Source organism: Xenopus laevis, chromosome 5L (genome assembly GCF_017654675.1).
Source record: "Xenopus laevis strain J_2021 chromosome 5L, Xenopus_laevis_v10.1, whole genome shotgun sequence".
In the NCBI taxonomy this organism is placed as follows: Eukaryota; Metazoa; Chordata; class Amphibia; order Anura; family Pipidae; genus Xenopus; species Xenopus laevis.
The window spans coordinates 8,419,223-8,441,098 of NC_054379.1; the positions used below are offsets into that span (position 1 = coordinate 8,419,223).

The 21,876-nt window shown below is 40.6% G+C and overlaps 1 protein-coding gene across 2 annotated transcripts in view; it reads left to right on the forward strand.

Annotated features, from left to right (window-relative positions):
* Positions 1 to 21,876, forward strand: part of LOC108716087 (thyroid adenoma-associated protein homolog) — a 285,703-nt gene that overhangs the window by 160,901 nt on the left and 102,926 nt on the right. Inside the window, exon 29 of one of the 2 annotated variants that reach the window (XM_041562505.1) lies at positions 1,683 to 3,753. The exons of the other annotated variant lie outside the window; for it this stretch is intronic. Within the exon in view, the coding sequence (XP_041418439.1) occupies positions 1,683 to 1,710 (28 nt within the window). The 3' untranslated portion in view covers positions 1,711 to 3,753. Of the gene's footprint in view, positions 1 to 1,682; positions 3,754 to 21,876 lie in introns of those variants that run through there. 2 annotated transcript variants of the gene reach the window in all.

Genomic DNA, 21,876 nt, shown 5'->3' on the forward strand with positions numbered 1-21,876 from the left:
CTGTATCAGACTTCCTGCCTTCAGCTTAAACCTCATTGCCCTGGGCAAGAGCATGCTCAGTTTGCTCCTCTTCCCCACCCCCCTCCCTTCTCTACTGTAATCTGAGCCCAGAGCAGGGAGAGAATCAGGCAGGAAGTGATGTCACACCACATTAATACTGCAGCTCCTAGTCTAAACAAACAGAGAGTTTCTAGAGCTTTTTACTCAGGTATGGTAAAACATTCTACAGAATACTGTAAATATAGCATTCTAGCTTGCACTATTGCAGCTAATCTATTGGCAATAAAATGCCTCCGTAGCTTTCCTTCTCCTTTAATGAGAGGAGGCCAGCCCCTCAGTTCCCACATAGACCAGACCTTCAGATAATGGTCCATCCTGTTCTGTATAAAGGCAAAATGTTCTGTTGCTATTTACTCTCTTGATTATCTCGGCCTTCGTGGGTGGTGTAGGGTCCTTCCATTTAGAAGCTCTGGCCAGGCGAGTGGCTGTTAAGGCCTGATTCACCAGGACTTGACCACATTTGTGTATTTTAGCTATTGGCTTACCCAGAAGGAGGATAATGGGGTCCAAAGGTAGTGGTCAGCCTATTAGTTGGCTTATGAGAGCAGCCACTTCTGTCCAAAGTGGTTGTATTTGTGGGCAGTCCCAGAAAATGCGTGGAAGAGTACCACGGGCGCCACAATTTCTCCAACATGTGGGGCGACAGGATTTTTTTAACCTGCCCAATCGATATTTGGCCGACTTTCAGCCAGACATCAATCGGGGAATCCCATCAGATGGCCCCACACACGGGCCAATAAACTGTGACTCGGTCTGTCGTCAGCTTTTAGCCCTTTTATTTTCCTTGTACTTGAGAGTGGATGTAATTGAAAACAATGTTTTTGAGGAAAAGGAGTGACTTCTTGGCCACGTTCCTTTTAAACTTTACACGCGGGTTCCAAAAGTCGCGGGTCACACCGCTGTTTGCTTCTCTTACCGACCATTGGCTCTCCTTGTTGCCTTGAAACACCATTTGGAAAACTGGTTTCCCCGTCATAATCACGTCGGCAATGAACGGATCATCACAAGGGAAATGTTTCATTTAAGAGTAAGGCCAAAGGGCAAGTTCCTGTATAAAAGAGTTAGTCTGGTTACTTTTCTGGGAAGGGACTTCAACTGGGGCTGACTGTCTGGTCGAGTGTGTTTAATTTGTTATTGATTGTGATGCCTTGGGCGGAAACGCTACTTGGCCCGAGTCTGAATATTCTTATACACAAAAGGGGTAGAAAATTGGTGCACTGGTTAGCTTTGCCTTGTAGCATAGGTCCTAGGTTGAAGCCCGTATGCTCTCTCCCCTGTGCTTGTTTGCTTTCCCTCCGAGTACTTTACCCTCCTCTCAATACACATATATAAAGGTTAATTGGCTACTGATAAGCATTGGGCGTAACATATGTGCCGGAAATATGGATTGTAAACCTTGCTGGGGCAGAATATGTTGGTAAAAATAAAGGGGATCGTAATAGTGTTTTCCTTACTGTTCTCATTGGTGGGAATTAGGTTGGACAATATAGCGCAAGCCAACTTGTTTCTAAGTAGGGTGAAAGAGTTTCGAGAGCTGAATAATAAAACAGCCGCACCTCCAAGGGTACACCCAATAATGAGACCCCGCGGGATGCATTTTACTCTTTTTTAACTCCTTCTAGTTTGGCCCACTCACGGGGGAAACGTTGACTGGAATCCAGGACATTCGTAGACACGACGGAGGGAAAGTGAAATATATTCTTGGAAAGAATTTCATACGAGGAAATAACCTTTATTCTTGGAGTAAGAAAGAGAATGACTGAACGGAAAAATAGCATTTCATTTGGGGAAATTCAATCATTAAACGTGACACCGTTTAGAGGCTGCGGACAATAGAAAATTCCACTGAAAGTCCAAGCGAACTTGAGTAACCTGCAGATAATTGGAGGGACTATACAATACTGGCAGCTGTGAAATATTGTAAATATTGCAAATATTAATCTTTGCCCTTCCTGCTCCTTTGTACACTTTGAACCTTATTGCTCTCGTGCACATTCACTGCAGTGTTTTTGTTTTCATGTTGTGGCCATAAATGATTCATCTTGCTCCTCCGCCACCCATTTATTGTGTCCTACTTAACCACAAACTCCTTGCCCTCCCCCTGCTCCACTGTAACACCTTCTTTATCAGCATGATGATGATACTGCCCAGCACTTTTACTATAGGGAGAGCCCAACGTTCTACTACAGTGTAACACCCTTTTATCAACATAATGTATCACAGCACATTCCTTTCCCTTTATATATGCAAAATAATATTCTTCCTTTCAGTAACCAGTACGGTTAAGACTTAGGGCACATGGGAAGCGTTGTTGCCCGTTGTCTCTTATGCAAGCGGCAAAACCACCAAAATACTTTTGCACAGCACTCAATTATTAATTATTAACAACCAAAGAGTACTTCTAGAGGAATTCTAAAGGTGCCATACTCGGGCCAAAATAAGCAGCCGGCAAGATCAGCCAGGCAGGTTTAAAAATCCAGTTGGATGAAGGACCCCCATCAACGAAGTGATGTAGTTCCCGATCCGACTGGATTTTTTTAACCTGCCTGGCTGATTTTGTCAAGGATTTTGTCCTCTGTCTATTCATGGCGTTATCAGATCATTGGGCCCTAGGGCCCACAATTGGATATTTATTTATCACGTGATTACCCAAGTCACCTGGTTGGAGTGCAGCAATTGGCATTGAGTGAGTGGGCAAAACTGCTTCTCTCATTGTGGCCAATGTGCAAATCTTCTTCCTAGTTACAAGGAGATTTTTACCAGTTAGCTTGCGGTTTCAGCCTTGCTTAAGATGACCTTATTTCCTTAGTCTCCTCTTGGGCCACATGTTTATTCCACGGGCAGATGTCAACATTTGGGCTGCCTGCCATAGTGACAGATTTTGGCCAAAAAACATAAAAATAGCTAAAATAGCTGGTTGCCATCTATTTCAGCAGCAGGCCGTCTGGGTGGTTTTTCCATTGGCAGGGTATGCCCAGTGTGCTTAGAACTTTCCTACTGTTTGATAATCCCCTAACTAAACGCTTGAAGGTAGTGTGGCACCAGGTTCATGGTCTTTAAAACAAGGTTATGGAAATTCTCTCTAGGGTCTAATACCCGTTTAATTTACAATAGGGGGTACTTTATTAAAGTCTTATTAAAAACAGTTTTTGCAATTCCTGCCATTGTCTTACAAGCACATGCTTAGCACAGGGAATATGCTTTATGGCAGTGATCCCTAATAAGTGGAGCAACTAGTTACTCACCAACTCTTTGGCTGTTGCTCCCAGTAGATGCTTATTTTTGAATTCCAGGCTTGGAGGCAAGTTTTAGTTGTATAAAAACCAGAGGTACTGCCAAACAGAGTCTCCTGTAGACTGTCAGTCCTCATAGGGGCTACCAATAGTCAAGTTCAGCCCCTATTAGGCACCCTCAGGAACTTTTGGCATACTCATGTTTCTCTCCAACCTTTTTTTTACGTTTGAATGTGGCTCACATGTATGAAAGGTTGGGGATCCCTGCTTTACGGTATCTCTTTTTATGCAAAAACTATTGGGGCCTGTGGATTCTGTTGCTGGTATCATTGTGCTTCTCATTTTTGCCCACTTTGCTCCTAATTGCACCAGGCTATTGCACTAAGCCACACCTCCTGTTGGCTAAAAAAGTTATTTAATGCACAACAATCTTTTTATTAAGATAAATAAGATGATTATATATCCTTGTGTTTAAATGTCATCTCTTGGTGGAGAGTTTGTTAGTGGGGGCGTCATTCTGCACAGCTGACAGTTGCTCAATGATGATTTTGATTTATGTTGAGAAGTTTTATGAATTAAGAAGAATGAAGCTGACGTTTTTTGTTGACTTTAAATCCAGCGTGCCCTCGGGAGCATCCGAGCCCTTTGATAAAATGCACGACTTTCCAACTGTCTTTTTTTTCCCCCCAGCTGGAAATCATAGTAATAGAATGAAATATTTGGCCAGAAACGAGCTCCCTCCACCAGGTACAAGATCATGATTTAGATTAACTCTGAATATCGATCGAGCCTGTTACATTTTATAACGTATTAGTGTCAAGTTGTTAAATGATTGCTCAGAGAAAAACAATTGGGTCTGGGTATTTTTATCTTTATCTGTTTGAACTTTCACCCTAGGAATAAAAATGTTGCTCGATCTTTGGAAGGTGAGGTGCAAATAGGGGTAATGCCACCCAGCATCACAGAGGAGCAGGAGTAGGTCAAGAGAATAGAATATAGTAGAGCTACCATAGGGGTACATGAAATTAGTACAACAGCAACTGAAGGGCAAGGGTCACACAGTTCCACTTCAGTAAATAACAGAGACCCACAAAATCTGTCTTGCCACAGGCTCTGGCTATAGAAAGCCATTCACCCCATGCCATCCTAATGAAATGACTTCCATCAAGTATCAAGTCCATTGGCCTTCTAGAGTAGGAAAGCTTTCTTTGGCTGAAAATAAATAAAGCAAGAGCATAGTAAAGTTGGCCCTGGCTTTGGTTCAGCCAATATTTATTGGGTGAAGTGCTCCATTGGGGAGTTATTAGCATATTAATAGGGATTGGCATCAGGACACAAGTTTCTGTCTTACCCTATAGGTGTAAAAGCCTCATTAACGAAACAAGTAAAACCCTGATTAAACCAAAAAAAGCATGTTTTATACAATTATAAAGTTATGAACTCACACGTGCATTATTTTACTAGTTTTAGCCTAATGAATGAGTCAATATTAGCAATTTGAGTGACTATATTATCAAAAGGAAAAGTAAAGCTCCCCCAGCCATTTTTTTTTACTTTCAGCAGCAATTACACACTATGGGGCAAATTCACTAAGTGCCGAAGCGCCGAACGCTAGCGTTAATTCGCTAGCGTTAATTCGCTAGCGTTTGGCATTTTCGTTACTTCGCAAATTCACTAACGAACGCTGGCGTAGATTCGCTAGTGTTACTTCGCACCCTTACGCCTGGCGAATTTTCGCTACGGATGTAACGAAGCAAATTCACTAACGCGCGCAGTGTACTGAACGCTACCTTTTACGCTAGACTTCCTTCGCCACCTCAGACCAGGCAAAGCGCAATAGAGTAGATAGGGATTGCTTCAAAAAAAGTCAAAATTTTTTCTAAGTCCCAAAAAACGCTGGCGTGTTTTCTACATTATGGGTGATAGGCTGAAAAAGATCGAAATTTTTTTTGGGGCTCCCCTCCTTCCCCCCTACATTCCCTGACTCATGGCAACTTACCTAGACAGTGGGCACATGTGTAGGGCAAAATAAAATTTTTATTTGATGTTTTGAAGGTTTTCTAGCCATTTGTAGTGCTGATACGTATTCCTCCATTGAAATTTGAATTTGGCGCCGTATGCAAATTAGCCTTCGCTAGCGTAACTTCGCTTCACTTAGCGAATCAACGCTAGCGCAACTTTGCAATCTTACGCTACCCCTGTGCGCAACTTCAGATTTTAGTGAATTTGCGTAGCGCTGGCGAAACTACGCCTGGCGAAGAGTGGCGAAGCGCGGCGAAGTTGCGCCTGGCGCAACTACGAATGTTAGTGAATTTGCCCCTATGACCTGAGATAAAACAGATTTCGGATAGAAATCCATTTTTTTTTGTATTTAGACCCTTGTATCTTGTTACTGAAGTGGAATTAAACAAATGTGTAGGCAGATTTAGAAAGCTCAGGTTATCCTAAAAAAAAACGGATGTATAATTTCCTAGGTAAAATAACCCACCGCCCACGAAATTCCAATTTGATGTCTGACTGACGGGTTCAGTGAGAGCTAAAGACAAATTCGAAATGATGTGCGAAAAACAAAATCTGAAAACCGTCTGTTTAAAAGACAAATTCACAAAAGTGGAGATAGAGGTTCGTTAATTTGGTGGCAAATCCGACATTTTTATCTCCACTTTTATTTTGTCTCAATATCACCACTTTTGTGAATTCAACCCCTAAGTGTTTTAATCCGAAAGATATCTTCAGACAGGCGTTCCCAGCCTTGGGGCGATAGAGCTCGCATAGGGCCGACCCTGCTTTTAGTCTCATACAAGGCTGAACACACTGAGCACAATATGTAAAAGGCGCTTATCTGAAAAATGAAATTCCTTTATGGTGCCAAAAACACTGTTTCCCAACAGCACATGAATCAGCTTGTGTAACATTTTGCTTGCTGTTTATTTAATCTCAGGGAGGAAAATCCCAGTGATTAATTGGGTGGAGAGAGAAATGGAGAATCGATGTTGCCTATTTCTTCTTATCCATAAATTGGGATTGGGCTTCCTTGGTCCCAGCACTTGTGGTGATGTGCATTCAATATACAGTACATGGCATGTGTGAAGGGTTGGTGAGCAAAGCACAGTGTACGTTGATTTTTTTTTAATTTCAAAATGAATTTTTGAAAGTGAGTTTTCAGACAAAACAGTTTTGTTCTGTAGCCAATGCACTGCAGTTCTCCGGCTGCTTATTCCTTTTCGTCCTACTGTAAGAAAGTGTTGCGACATACACAGGAGCTTGATATATACATAAAATAATTCATTTAATATATTTTACAGTCTAAGGCAAGGGCCACACAGGGCCAAAATCAGCCTGCTGAATCTCAGCCTCTACCACAGGCAGTAGCCTCCTTCTTATGTTTGTATCCAAAACCATTGCGTTGGCTCCAGCTTGAGCACACTCGGCGGATTTTGGCAAAGAAACACAAGACTTTGCATTTCACACCAAGGGGCCGATTCACTAAGGGGCAAATTCACTAAGATTTGTAGTTGCGCCAGGCGTAACTTTGCCGCACTTCGCCACACTTCGCCAGGCGTAGTTTCGCCAGCGCTTCGCAAATTCACTAAAATCCGAAGTTGCGCTCAGGGGTAGCGTAAGGTTGCGAAGTTGCGCTAGCGTAGGCTAATTTGCATACGGCGCCAAATTCAAATTTCAATGGAGGAATACGTATCAGCACTACAAATGCCTAGAAAACCTTCAAAACATCAAATAAAAATTTTATTTTGCCCTACACATGTGCCCACTGTATAGGTAAGTTGCCATGAGTCAGGAAATGTAGGGGGGAAGGAGGGGAGCCCCAAAAAATTGTTTGATCTTTTTCAGCCTATCACCCATAATGTAGAAAACACGCCAGCGTTTTTTGGGACTTTGCACAGTAACGAAAATGCCAAATGCTAGCGAAGTAACGCTAGCGTTCGGCGCTTAGTGAATTTGCCCCAAGGGTAGAATATCGAGGGTTTATTAACCCTCAATATTCGACTATTAACTAAAATCCTTCGACTTCGAATATCGAAGTCGAAGGATTTAGCGCAGATAGTTTGATCGAAGGATAATTCCTTCGATCGAACGAACGATTAAATCCTTCGAATCGAACGATTCGAAGGATTTAAATCCAACGATCGAAGGAATATCCTTCGATCAAAAAAAGTTAGCCAAGACTATGGGGACCTTCCCCATAGGCTAACATTGACATCGGTAGCTTTTAGATGGCGAACTAGGGGGGTCAAAGTTTTTTTTAAAGAGACAGTACTTCGACTTTCGAATGGTCGAATAGTTGAACGATTTTTACTTCGAATCCTTCGATAGCTGAAGGTCCAAGTAGCCCATTCGATGGTCGAAGTAGCCCAAAAAAAACGTTGAAATTCGAAGTTTTTTAACTTCAAATCCTTCACTCAAAGTTAGTGAATCGGCCCCCAAGTGTGTTTGTGCCGGAGCCAACACAATGGTCCTAGCCTAAGAGGTGGGAAGGTTGAGAGACACAAAACTTTGGGTTGGTCAAAATTGGGCGCCACTAGCTTATAGGGATTCATAAAGAAAAAGTAGATATAGAGCTGGGATAAACGAGGATGGCATTCTTCTCTAAATGTGTTTTATACAGCCCTTGGTAGAATGGGGGGAAAATCAGCTATGAATAATGAAGCTTCCATGCTGTATGGTGGAATACGAATCCACATAAACACTACAGAAGATACTGGTATCTAAAGCTTGTTCCCATTTGGTACTATTGTTGGTACGTGTATGGTGGTCCACTGATGTACTACGTACTATGGATATCAGCCAGTTTGGGAATAGAGCAGGTTTAATAATTTCATCTGCAAATGTCCCATGTGGGCCAGAACACGGGGCCTCAGCTAGTGGAGAAGAAAACAGGAGCCATGGCTGTTCCTGTCCATTGTGCCTGTGGGAAGGGATTTTGGCGGAAATCATACCCATTCAGCCCATTTATCTTAAGAATATCCTTCCAGATAATTATTGAGCTCCTTGCTTTAGCGGTGTATATTTGATATATTCTTGTTCATGTCAAAGCTCTACAATTTAAATTGCACTTTAACTATTAACCCTGAAATATTATATTGATATTTGTTTATTATACTTTATTTGTATAGCCCTGACATGTTTAGGCAATGCTGTACAGCGATTCATATCAGTACCTGCCACTTGTGAGCTTACAAACCTACAATTAACCTGTCTATATGTATTTGGAGTATGGGAAGAACCCATACAGGCACACAGGGAGAGCATACAAACTCTTTATAAACGGCCCCCTAGCTGGAATTGAACTCAAGAACCCAGCACCCTAGCTGCGATTGAACTCTGGACCCCAGTGCCCACCATGCCATCTTTGTATTTGCAGCAAAGTAGATAGACACATTCATTGCTCTTCCAGCTTTAGAGTGTTGTAGATTTAAAAAGGTCTTTTCTCTAAATTGTGAGAATTAGTCTATTAATGTTTCATGCCTCCAGTGCATGCTATTACACGTTTCCCAAGGATTATCCAGTATATCAGATTACTCTTGGTTCAAAACTCATTATATTAGAATTATGTTTTATTACTAGGGGCCGGGAGTGTGAAAACCTAGGCGGCTTGTTAATTTGTAACTCTCTAACGCTCTCTAAAACTTTGTTTATCGTTAGATTTTTCAATCCTCTGATTTATTAATGCAATTTTAAGGGTCATTTGGGCAAAGTATTTTGGCTCTGAAACAAGTCATGCCTGGATTCCTGCCACTACAAATGCTTTAAGTCATGCTTATCACATACATATTTGTTTTTCATTATTAACACAATATTTAGAGAAGGCGCAAAAGGGGGAGAGCATGAACGTGCAGAACAATCAACGTTCTCTTTTCTTCCCCTTTTGATGTAAACCCGCAAGTTGATTAAATCTGTAAAAATCTTACATTTATCATCAAAGGGAATTTTGAGCATTACAGGAGGTGCTCAGTAATGGAACGTCATCAGTGTCGGCAAAACACTGGCCTCTGTGGAAGGGTGGCATGCAAGAAGCCATTATTCAAAAAAAACACAGAAAAGCACATCTGGAGTTTGCCGGAAAGTTGTAGAGTAACCCCCAGATACAGTGCTGGATATAAATAAGACCAAGGTAGAGCATTTTGGCCAAAATTACATGTGGCACAAATCTCACATGGCCTACACTTCAAATAAGCCACCTACAGTTTGGTGTGGTAGCATTATACTGTAGAGCTAATCAAATTGGCATCTTGTTTAAATAGAAGAAAAATGGAAGGTACAAAAAAAGGTTTCATTCTGAAAAAAAAGAAGCTTTGGAAGGGTTCTTTCCAGCAGGATAATTATCCCAAACACAAGGCTTCTGGAGTGGCACAAAGATAAAAACATGAATATCCCAGTCAAAGACCTGATCTCAGTCTGAGAAGCTAATGAAGTCCTCAATCATCATCCAACTAACATGAATGCCTGATGCAGATCTACCTGGGTCAGGATCACTCACAGACTGAAAAGCTGGTACTTACCTTCTGGTGGCTGGTGCCTTCACCAAGGCAGTCATAGTAGGTAAAGGGGTACAAGTACCTCTGCTCATGAGCATAAGCACCAAGGGCACAAATATTATGGTAAGGATGATGGCTCAATGGGTGGCCATGGTGTTCAGATGTCATAATCCTTAGTGGAGAGTGGTTCAGCGGGTACAATTACTTAATCATGTATGGGGACAAAACACCAGATGCAACATGAACTGTTATCTATAGATAAGGGAGCTGTTGTTCAGAAACTTGTTATCCAGAAAGCTCCGAATTACAGGAAGACCATCTCCCGTAGACTCCATTTTATCCAAATAATCAGTGATCAATGATTTCTTATTTCTGTGTAATAATAAAACAGTAGCTTGTATTTGATCCAAACTCAGATTTAATTAATCCTAGTTATGGGCGAATTTATTTGCCAGGCGTGAATTCGCAGCGAATTTGGCCGCCGGTGAATAAATTTGCAAAAATTTGGCGGCGCCTAAAATTTGGCAGTGTCGAAACGGTGGTGATGGTTCTGACATCGGCACCCATTTAGATGCCGGCGACAATAAACAGAGGCCAGAGTCAATAAACGGCCACCCATTGACTTTAATGGGCGCTGTCGTAAACGTTGACGCTGGTGTCAACATTTTTGCCAGTTTCACAAATTTTACTGGAAATTTGTGGCGAAGCGAAACAGGACAAATTTGCCCATCACTAATTAATCCTTATTGGAGGCAAAACCAGCCAATTGGTTTATTTAGGTTTTTTTTTATTACGGATCAAGTTGTGTTTTACAGAAGATTTTGAGTTTATTTTTTTTGGTCAAAATTCATATTTTCAGGTTAAAAAAAACTTGAATTTTTCAAGATTTATTATACCCCGACCCTGGAAATAGCTCAAATCCAAAAATTCACTATCTAAATCCTGTCAATGTCATGTAGGAGTCAATGGCAGAGGTCCTTTGAACCATTTGAACATGTTAATAGCCTTTATGATGTTTGAGATTTGGCCCAATTAGAGTGATTTTAGTTTTTTCCTGCCGAAATTTCGATTAATACGAACTCGCTGATTCGAGTTTTTCCCATTCCAATTTTTTCTTAAATTGGAAACCATTCGAATTCTGAGTTCATTCAAGGTGTTAAAAAAAAAAAAAACCTTAATGTTTAAATTAAGGTATGAAGATCCAAATAACAGAACGATACATTATTCTGGAAAACCCCAGGTCCTGAGAATTCTGGATAACAGGTCCCATACATGTACTTTTTACCACCCAATTTATTGTATCCTTTGTACAATACTCTTTACTAGTATTTAAATACTATAGTCTATTCGCCATTGGGGTGTACTAAGCATTTATAAATTTGCTGAATACCACATGAATGTAGGTTATCCTTTTCCAAGAATGGCATTTATTAGAAAAGAAGATTTAACTAATTTGTTTGATGCACTTGACCATGAGCCAACCACTCTTTCAGACAACCTTCCTCCATTTTTGTAGCAATGGCCAAAAACCTGTGTCTCTCAATGAGCCGTGAGCGTTGACACTTGCATGTCTGCCATTGTTGCTCTGGCAGTGTCATCAGTCTGGATAGACCAAGTGTAGATCCAATACGGTTGGTCCATAAAACTTGCCAAGGATCCCAAAGATGCTTAGCTGGGCAACTCTGAATCATCGAAACACTATTGTCTCCACCATACACTCCTCCCATTGGCTGCACACACTTTCACACAGAAACCACACAAAGGTTCCTACATAAAAACAACACACTATCTAAGGCCGGGACACACCCATCAGCCTAAATGCTGGTCTGCATAGTTTATCAGATTGTCCAGATAGAAAACAAATACACTTACACATTGACACACATTCTGTGTAGTTACACAATAGATACAAGTGCATGTATGTATTAAATATATATATATATCAGAATGGAATGCTCGGGGAACTAGAGTTTTCCGGAGAAGGGATCTTTTCTTAGTTTGGATCTCCATACCTTAACTCTACTATAAACATTAAATAAACCCAGTAGGATTGATTCAGTAGGATTCATTATATGTTGGTTGTCCTACAGTACAGCTGGTGTGAGGAGAGTAGAGAGTATCACTTACCTACGGGTCGTTTGACTCAAGGCTAAAGGTCCATTAAGGTCTATTCACATGACAGAACATCCGTCAGTTCTGGGACATTTCATAAATATTTGTATTTCTTCCTGTTGCCTTTGATTAAGGAAGACTGGATGGAGGGGGAGGAGGCTAATAAAAATAAAGCTGCTGACAACCTTCAGCGGATACCTCCATGCAGCTGGAGTCTGTATTAACATCAGTCTGTCCGCTATTCATATGTTTATTTTCATTTTCTTTTTTCCCCTTCATTAGAAACTGCCATTAGTAGGGTCAGTATTTGCCACAAGTAGTCTTGTCCTTCCTAGAGAGTCCACTGGCAGGTGCTTAAGTTTTGAGGTTGTTGACGCCTACATTTTCTTTGTTTATCCCTCTCTAGCAGACCTTGCTATGTAGCTGGTGTCAAAGTTCTCTCTATAATGCACCAATCCTACTTAGTATTGAGGCACCATTTCTGTTTTCAGTGAATGCAATGAACTGGGGCAATCATCTGCTCAATTCAGACATGTCGGCTAATTTGCACCCAAAACTTTTCTAACCTACTCCATTAAAATGCGTAGAATTGTCACCCAACTTCTTCAATTTCTGTCTGAAACAACAGGGCACTATGGGGAGGGGGTTGAGCAGAACAGGGGTCGGGCAGGCATGGCCAAGATGCACCATGGATACCCTTCAAATCTGGCTTGGCATCTGGGCCAATATAAAGCAACCAGTACTAGAGATGAAGAGGGTGTGCCCAAAAGAGCTTACAATCTAAAAGAAGAAGGGGTTGAGACATAAGTGTCTACCTCTCCTCTTCCTGAACTGTCAATGCACCAAGTACTGGCCAATATGGTGCATCGGCCAATGGCCGTCTCAAACCTGCCCAATTGATGACCCATTTACCTTGGATATCGGTTGGGATAGTCAGGCTCCATTTCAAAAATAGTTTGTACACTTTTATCAGTATATGGATGGCCAGTGTTGGTAGGTCAGATAATCCTGTCCAGGCAAACTACCGACTATACCGATAACGCAAGAAAAATGTCCATGGCACCTGTTGGGTTCAGTTTAACATTGTTTTTTTTTTTTTTAGCTTCAAATTTGCTTCCATTTGTGCAAAAACATCACGTAATATAATATGGTCACTGTCATACACCTTATAAAGGAGACTCCTTATTAGTAACTCTACACGGGAAATGGTGTTCATATTTATTTATGTTTTTATTAATGGATATTTTTTAATTCAATGAGGTAGAAATTAGGTATGCACCGAATCCACTAGATTGAATTGGGCCGAACCCTTGAACCCTTTGTGAATGATTCGGCTGAATACTCAACCAAATCTGAACCCTAATCTGCATATGCAAATCAGGGGGGAGGGGGGAAAAAAGATGCATGCTCGGCTAAAAAAAATGTAAAAAAAATTAGGCCCAACATTCTGCATTACTAGGGATGGGCGCATTTTTTCGCCTCATTTTGCCAAAAAAATGACGCCCATAGACTTGTATGGCGGCGTGCGTCAAAAAAAAAAGACCCGCGTCAAGAAAATTTAGCCACGCGACAAAACATTTTTTTGTCGCCCATAGACTTTAATGGGCGTCTGCGACAAATTTTTGGCGAAACAAACCCATCCCTATGCATTACGCCAAAAGTTCATTGCCTCTTGAGACAGGTTGCCATTGGTCTTAATTTTCAGATAGATCATATTGTCCCAGAATTCTTCCAATGACCCTGTCTCATATAAATTGTAAATATTTATGTTCCTCTGATTTATATTCACATTAAAACTATCTCACAAGACGAGGCTTTTCAGGAAGCACAAGTTTAGACTTACCTTGAATGCCGTCCATAATATTTTGTTAGCATCGTCTTTCTTAAAATAGTAATGAAAGAATTACACAAAATACAGTTGTCCTTCACTAAACTCAGTGATGGAGATGTCCTAGAAAACACAATAACAAAATCCATGTCATAATGTGAAGGGAAGTTTTTTTTTTTTTTGCAGTTCTCTATTTACTGGTATCTATCTTTTTTCCACTACAGATGTCCTTGGTTAGTTATTGTCAAACACTATTTGTAATGTCTACATGTGCCAATATTTTCTCTATCAACAAAAAAAAAAGGCTCAGAATAGAACTGAAATGCCGGTTATACGACTGCGCTGACTGCAGTTGGAAATGATTTTGCAGCACAAGGAAGAACAATACACAAATTAAGGTCATTTTGATCAGTTTTAGTTTTTTCCCCCTCGGAAAAGAATCCAAGGGGCAAATTCACTAACTGGCGAAAATTTGCCAGCGCTGGCTTTGCCCACATCGCAACACTTCACCAGGCTTAAATTCACCTGGACAACGTTAATTCACGAAGATCCAAAGTTGTGCACAGGGTAACGAAAGCTGGCAAAGTTGCGCTAGCGAAAATACGCCAGCAGTTCAAAGTTACGCTAGTGTTGGCTAATTTGCATACAGCGTGCAGTTAAAGTACAATGGCCGTATATCCTACAGCAAATACATTACACAAGGCCAGGGAACCTTAATAAAATAGAGTTGTTATATTGTCCTACACATGTGCCCAGTGTATAGTTTATGTGCCATATGTTAGCAAATGTGGGGGGGGGAGATGGTACCCCCAAAAAAAATTTTGGTACTTTGAAAAATTTTCAACTTTTTTTTGAGGAACTCCTATCTACTCTATTGCACTTAGCCAGGTCTGAGGTGGCGAAGTCAAGTCTGGCGATAAAAGTAAAATCAAAAACGTAGTGAATTTGCGTAGTAACGCTCTTTCACCAGAGCTAAAATTCGCCTGGCGTTAGAGTGCAAAGTTGCGCCAGAGTCTATTTCCTTGGCAAAATTACGCCAGCGATCGTTAGTAAATTGCCGAAATGACGTCCCGCTGGTGAATTTTCTCCAGCGTTCGCCGCTTCACCCAATAGTAAATTTGCCCCTATTTCTTGACATGTTTTATAACACAATGGGTTTCGGCTCCTCCAGTTCAGTTATGGATGTGCTGTGTGGAATTTGCTCTGAAGCTAAAACAAACAATGAATTAAAACGAATAATAATAATTTTAATCTGATGATTGTACTCCATTTGGCCAATCATGGACACACTGATATAATTAGGAATGTATTAATTTATATTTGGTTGAAAACCATATCCTCCACCAAAACTGAACCTCTGAATTTGCATAATTGACCATAATTGACCAAATAACGACAACAACAAAAACAGTGAATGGTAAAAAAAAAATCAACAGCGACCAACAATCCCACGTGCCTTTGTCCTTAAAGGAGAACAAAACCTTAAAAATGAATTTGGCTAAAAATGCCATATTTTATATAGTGAACTTATTGCACGAGGCTAAAGTTTGAGCTTGTCAATAGCAGCAATGATCCAGGACTTCAAACTTGTCACAGGGGGTCACCATCTTGGAAAGTGTCTGTGACACTCACATGCTCAGTGGGCTCTGATTGGCTGTTGAGAAGCTAAGCTTAGGGCTCGTCACTAATTATCCAGCAGAAAATGAGCTTCCCTGGCTGTAATATAAGCTGATGCTACAGGTTTGCTGATTATTCAATTCTGATGCTAATTGCACTGGTTTCTGTGCTGCCATGTAGTAATTATGTGTATTAATTACTAATCAGCCTTATATTGTGACATTTCTATTCTATGTGTACTGTATATTGTGAGTGGCTCCCTAAGCTCAGTAAGTAACAGCAGCACAGAGCATGTGCAGTGAATCAGCAGAAAAGAAGATGGGGAGCTACTGGGGCATCTTTGGAGACACAGATCTTTACTGCTAAAGGGCTGTGGTTGCCTTGGGCTGGTACAGAAGCACAAAACATCATGTACAACATTTCTAGACTACTTTAGTTAGGCTTTAGTTCTCCTTTAAAGTAAATCTGCTATAAACACTGTTACAAATATGGTATTGTTTCCATTAAACTCATCTACTGAAAACAAATTACTTTCCCTAGCGATAACCATGTTTGGAACCCTGTTGCCATTAACACACCTCCTATCTGCCCCAGTTTATTTAGGATAGTCCCCGAGTACAGACGAGACATCCCGAAAGTGGATGGAACATGGGGTCTTATTGACGTGTGAGTAGGGATGGGCGAATTTGACCTGTTTTGTTTAGCAAAAAATTCGCTGCAGACTCCCATTAAAGTCTATGGGCGTGAAAAACATTTTGTCGCACCGCAAAATTTTTTTGATGCACGTCTTTTTTTTTTTTTTTTTCTTGACGCATGACACCATACATGTCTATGGGCGTCATTTTTTTTGGCGAAAAAATTCGCCCATCCCTACGTGTGAGCAATAATGCACCAATATTCCTCCAAAGAATGGTGGAATCCTTTAGTATTTTACCTTGAATGAACTTGAACCTTATCGTATTTAAGAAAAAGCTTGAATGTGAAAAACCCGATTCTGCGAGTTCAAGTCCCGCAACCCAAAAACTTTAAATTGAGTTTCCAGCAAAAAGAAACTCGAATCGCTCGATCATTTGAGTTTTCGGGCAAAACCCCTCGGAAAAAAAACTTGTACATCAAGTAGGCTGTTAACCTCTTCAAATGGTTCAAGGGACCTTTTTATTATGAATAAGTTGACTTTGGGGCTGATGTAATGCAGGTATAGGATCTGTTATCCAGAAATTACTGAAAGGCCATTATAATCAAATAACTAATTTTTTCTTTAATTATTTCCTTTTTCTTTGAAATAACAAAACAGTTCCTTGTACAACTAAGATATAATTAATCCTTATTGGAGGCAAAACAATCCTATTGGGTTTATTTAATGTTTAAATTAAGTAGACTTTAAGGGGCACATTTACCTAGGGTATATCGAGGGTTAATTAACCCTGGATATTCGACTGTTGAAGTAAAATCCTTTGACTTCGAATATCGAAGTCAAAGGGTTTTGCGATATTCCTACGATCGAACGATTCAAAGGACTTTAATCCATCGATCAAAGGATATTCCTTCGATCAGGAAATTCTTAGGAAGCCTATGGGGACCTTCCCCATAGACTAACATTGGCCTCGGTAGGTTTTAGGTGGCGAACTAGGGGGTCGAAGAATTTTTTAAAGAGACAGTACTTTGACTATCGAATGGTCGAATAGTCAAACAATTTTAAGTTTGAATCGTTCGTTTCGAAGGTCCGAAGTAGTCCATTCGATGGTCGAAGTAGCCATATTCGACCATTTGAAATTCGAACTTTTTTCCCTCTATTCCTTCACTCAAACTAAGTAAATGGGCCCCTAAGTATAGAGATACAAATTACAGAAAGATCACTTTCAGCATTCCGGATAACAGGCCCCATACCTGTAATGCAAAGTTCACTACTGGTCTAATCCTCCTCAGGTAACAGTTTTTAACAGACTTTCCTTTTGGCCTTCGTCCGCTATCTGGAATTTGTAAGATGAAACGTTTCTAATCGGCTTCATTGAAATACATGAAATTGCCACCATGAAGTATAAAGGGTTCAGGCTGGGGCCTTGACTTGGTCAAGATGCTTCATGATGTCCTTCGAATCTGGTTTTGCATCTCTGTCAATTGCCTAGTGGCCTCCATCATTGGCTACTGAAGTCAGGGTCTGAATTAAAGAAAAGCAATTGGTGTCAGAATCTAGAAACCCAATAAAAAGAATGACTTGGCCTATGGGCTCTGCACACGGCAAAACATGTAAAAATTCAGGGTGTTGCAATAAAAAGACACATGAATGCAAGACTTCTTATGGTCATGTTGGATAATAAAAATCTGCCTAGACATTGACTTATGTTGGAGGTGATCTGGAGCCGGGGACATTAGAACACATATGGTTTTCATGCCCTTTACTTGAGACATATTGGAAGGAAATGCTTGATACGAGTTCTATAATCATTGGTGAACAAGTAAGAACAAGCCCGTCAGCTATTCTCTTGTTCCATAATTTTTAACCGGAAAATGTTACCAAAAAAAGACCTGTTATTACAACTCCTTATAGCAGCTAAAGCACAAATTCCTATGCTTTGGAGACAGAAATTGATTCCAAGTAATGGTTTCAAATAATAAATGTTATAAATAATAAATGTTATAAATAATAATATATATATATATATATATATATATATATATATATATATATATATATATATATAATGATGGAAGAATTGACAGCTTCATTACAAAACAAATATTGGAATTATTCAGCCACTTCCGTGGAAAGAATATATTGCAACTAAGACCTAGTAATTATAAACTGATGTCAAACACTAATAAATGAGTAAACGTATCAATATGATTAGTTATAATATTGTGGATACTTATACAGGTATAGGATCCCTTATCCGGAAACCCGATATCCCGAAAGCTCTGAATTACGGAATGGCTGTCTCCCATAGGCTCCATTTTATCCAAATAATCCAAATTTTCTTAAAATGATTTCCTTTTTCTGTGTAATAATAAAACAGTCGCTTGTACTTGATCCCAACTAAGATATAATTAATCCTTATTGGAGGCAAAACCAGCCTATTGGGATTATTTCATGTTTAAATGAATTTCTAGTAGACTTAAGGCATGAAGACCGAAATTACGGAAAGATCCGTTATCCGGAAAACCCCAGGTCCCGAGCATTCTGGATAACAGGTCCCATACCTGTATGAGAATAAGTTGACCTTTTCAATGCTGAAGCTAGAAGGAAATAAAAAAGAAATGACAACTAGAAGTAAAATACCAAGGACTAGGACAATTGACTTGTTATATGTTTTTAAAATAGTTTTTGCAATTTATACTGATGTGTAACTTAAAGAGTGAACACCTGCATATTTTATGTCACCTATGTATCAAAATTTACATTTTGATATTGCAAGGGCAAGGTCAGACGTGGCGTTTTTGCTGCGTTTTTACGTTGTGTTTTTAAAAAAAGAACAGCCAGGCGTAAATACGCCACTGAAACCACATGCGACCGTCAACATGCGTTTTTCAGCACATAGTATTCTTTTCCCAACATGCACTTCTCTTTGTTCTCATTGTTGAATTTGGACTCCATATTTAAAATACGCTGCGTATTTACGTAAAGTGTGGTTTCCAACGTACAGATCCCATAGAGTCTATTGATTTGGTAGTGTAATAAAATTACCTGGGCATGGTGTGGGGGGACGGCAGGGACGCCTGCCGCCCCCTCGACGGGGACGCCCGTCACGCCGCGCTGCTCCGGTGCCGGCTTCCTAGCGCGCGCGCACGCATGCGCACTCCGATTTAAAGGCGCAGGCGCGCTGACGTAATGACGTCAGCGCGAGAGGCGCCAAATTCAAATAGTATTTAAAGGGCATTCCCACAGGTTACCATTGCCCGTGATAGGATTAGTTCCTGGTGCTTTTGAGCTTGTTTATTCTGATTCTGTCTGATTCCTGTTTTGACCCCTGCCTGGCTATTTTGACTATCCTGAATTCTGGATCCTGACCTTGCCTGCTTACGACTACTCTACTGTTTAACCCTTCGATTGATCACCCGGTTTTGACCCTTTTGCCTGTTTGACGTTTCTTGCTATCTGCCTGCCTCGACCCAGCCTGTCTGACGATTCTCTTGCCTGCTCCATTTGTACCGTGACCTTCGGCCCAAAAGACTCTGCTTCCTGCCGTGCCCCTCTGCTAGCCAGAACATCTCGCCTTGTACCCCTCGTTAAGTCCAGGTGGCACCCAAGTAAGCTGAGGGCTCCTCCCGAAGCCCAACGGTGGTCACACTACTGGTGAAGCCGAGCCGAGACCAGGGTACTTGGCACCTGTTCTGGTATTGGGTGCCAGCCGTGACAGGTAGTTTCTTGACGTATTGGTGTTTCTGCTAAAAAAAACGGCAATACTGGCGTCCTGTGGCGGATTTCAGCTTGCAAGTGCCCTGTGTGAATTGCCATAGTGCGTTTTCCATTAGTTTCAGTGGTAGTGCAGTTTATTCGTATTTACGCCTGGCTGTTCTTTTTTTAAAAATGCAACGTAAAAACACAGCAAAAACGCCACATCTGGCCTTGCCCTAATAATGTTAAAAGTAACAACTATGTAATTTGACAACTTTATGTTCAATAAAAGAGAATACAAAATAAAAATCTGCCACCTCCAGGTCTTGTATTGGTCCTCTTGTCCGCCATTAATTTACTTCCCACTGAATTGATGCCAGATTCCTTTGCGAAATATTCCTTTTCCGAAGGTCAGGAGAGAAACGAGGACATTCTTTCGCATACAGTTGCTGTTAATTTAGGAATATAAACAACACATATTGTTGCCGATGTTTACGTTTTGCCAGAAGAGGAATGGTATATACAGGTCATTGGAGTTGCTGTATCTGGCGGTAATCAGGGCTTGTGGAAAGAATCTCGATTAAACCCTGCTGGGTCATCTTAAAGCAATTAAGAACAAGAGGGTCACTGTCTCTAAATAATTTACAGCCAAACATTTCAGTGGAGCTGCTTGTGAGGAACCCAGTCATTTTAAACATTACTTACCAAAATAGGACTTTCCCAGAAATTGTGTTTGCCTTCGGAGAGGCACTGTACTTATGGAATTTAGTAGGGCTTTACTTGCTTCGAGTCTAAGGAAGGCAACATCATTTAGGACACGTGTATTGACGATATTTTGCCGAGTTGCGCTGTTCCACTGTAAGAATCTGCCATAGTATTTCATTCGTTTTAAAAAAAAAAAAAATAAGTAGGTTTTCACATGCAAGCTTGTGTAATGTGAACTCTTACGACATTAGCGGCGTAGCAGGTTTTAGTTTTTCCACCAGATGTTGTGCTTGTCCTTTTGTACCTCCTGTAGTCCAAAAACATACTGCTAATTGTCTGATGAACCTGACCCTAGTGTTTGTGCATGGTAGGGGACCTAAACTTTGAATACAAGGGAAGATTCATAAACAGATTCATTGTGTTACCATGGCAGTCTTCCAAAAAGAAGGATTTATATTGTTAGAAGATCAAATGTGATACCTTTATTGGCTAATCAAATTGAAATATTGATATATATTTATGGACTTTGAGGTCCATTTTCTAGATGACACTTTACAAGGTAGTGTACAGTCTCTACTTATAGATGGTTGGAGGTTTCTGATCCAGTAATGTGATTTTCAGGAGACAATGGCACAATCACCTAGGTAGCACATGAAACACTTTAAGCGGAGTTGCCTTTTAGGGTAAAACTGCACGGGCGTTTTGATAGCTTCAGTCGGATACGGCGAATCTAAGGTAAGCAATAGGAATGGCAGACGTTGTCACAGCGTGCATCCAACACAACACAACTGTTGGATGAAGACGCAACATGCAGCATTCGCATCCAACACAACACAACTGTCGGATGGAGATGCAACATGCAGCATTCGCATCCAACACAACACAACTGTCGGATGAAGACGCAACATGCAGCATTCGCATCCAACACAACACAACTGTCGGATGAAGATGCAACATGCAGCATTCGCATCCAACACAACACAACTGTCGGATGAAGACGCAACATGCAGCATTCGCATCCAACACAACACAACTGTCGGATGAAGATGCAACATGCAGCATTCGCATCCAACAGTCGCGTCGGAACAGAAGGTATCGGCTGTCAAAACCACTGTGTAGTTCTACCCTTACAGTCGTTGCTTTTTACGGCAACTTTGGTTCAACTGTTAGTCTGAGCTCACACATTTGCAGAAACAATTTGTATCCAACATCAAGGGCCTTATTTATCAAAATACACATTTTTCTGAGTTTGTAGAAAAGTACAAAAAGTACAAAAAGTAAAAAAGTCAAAGTAAACTAGAATCCACCATTTGACCTTATTTATTAATGAAAAAGAATGATTAAATTGGATTGGGGACATACTTGATAAAATCGATCGAAAATACGAATTGTCTGAGTTTTTTCCCCCGAATCGCTCCATTTTCCCAGATTTTTGCATGAAAAGTACAAAATAGTCGGATTTTCAGGCTTATTTCAGCGCAGACCACTGAAACT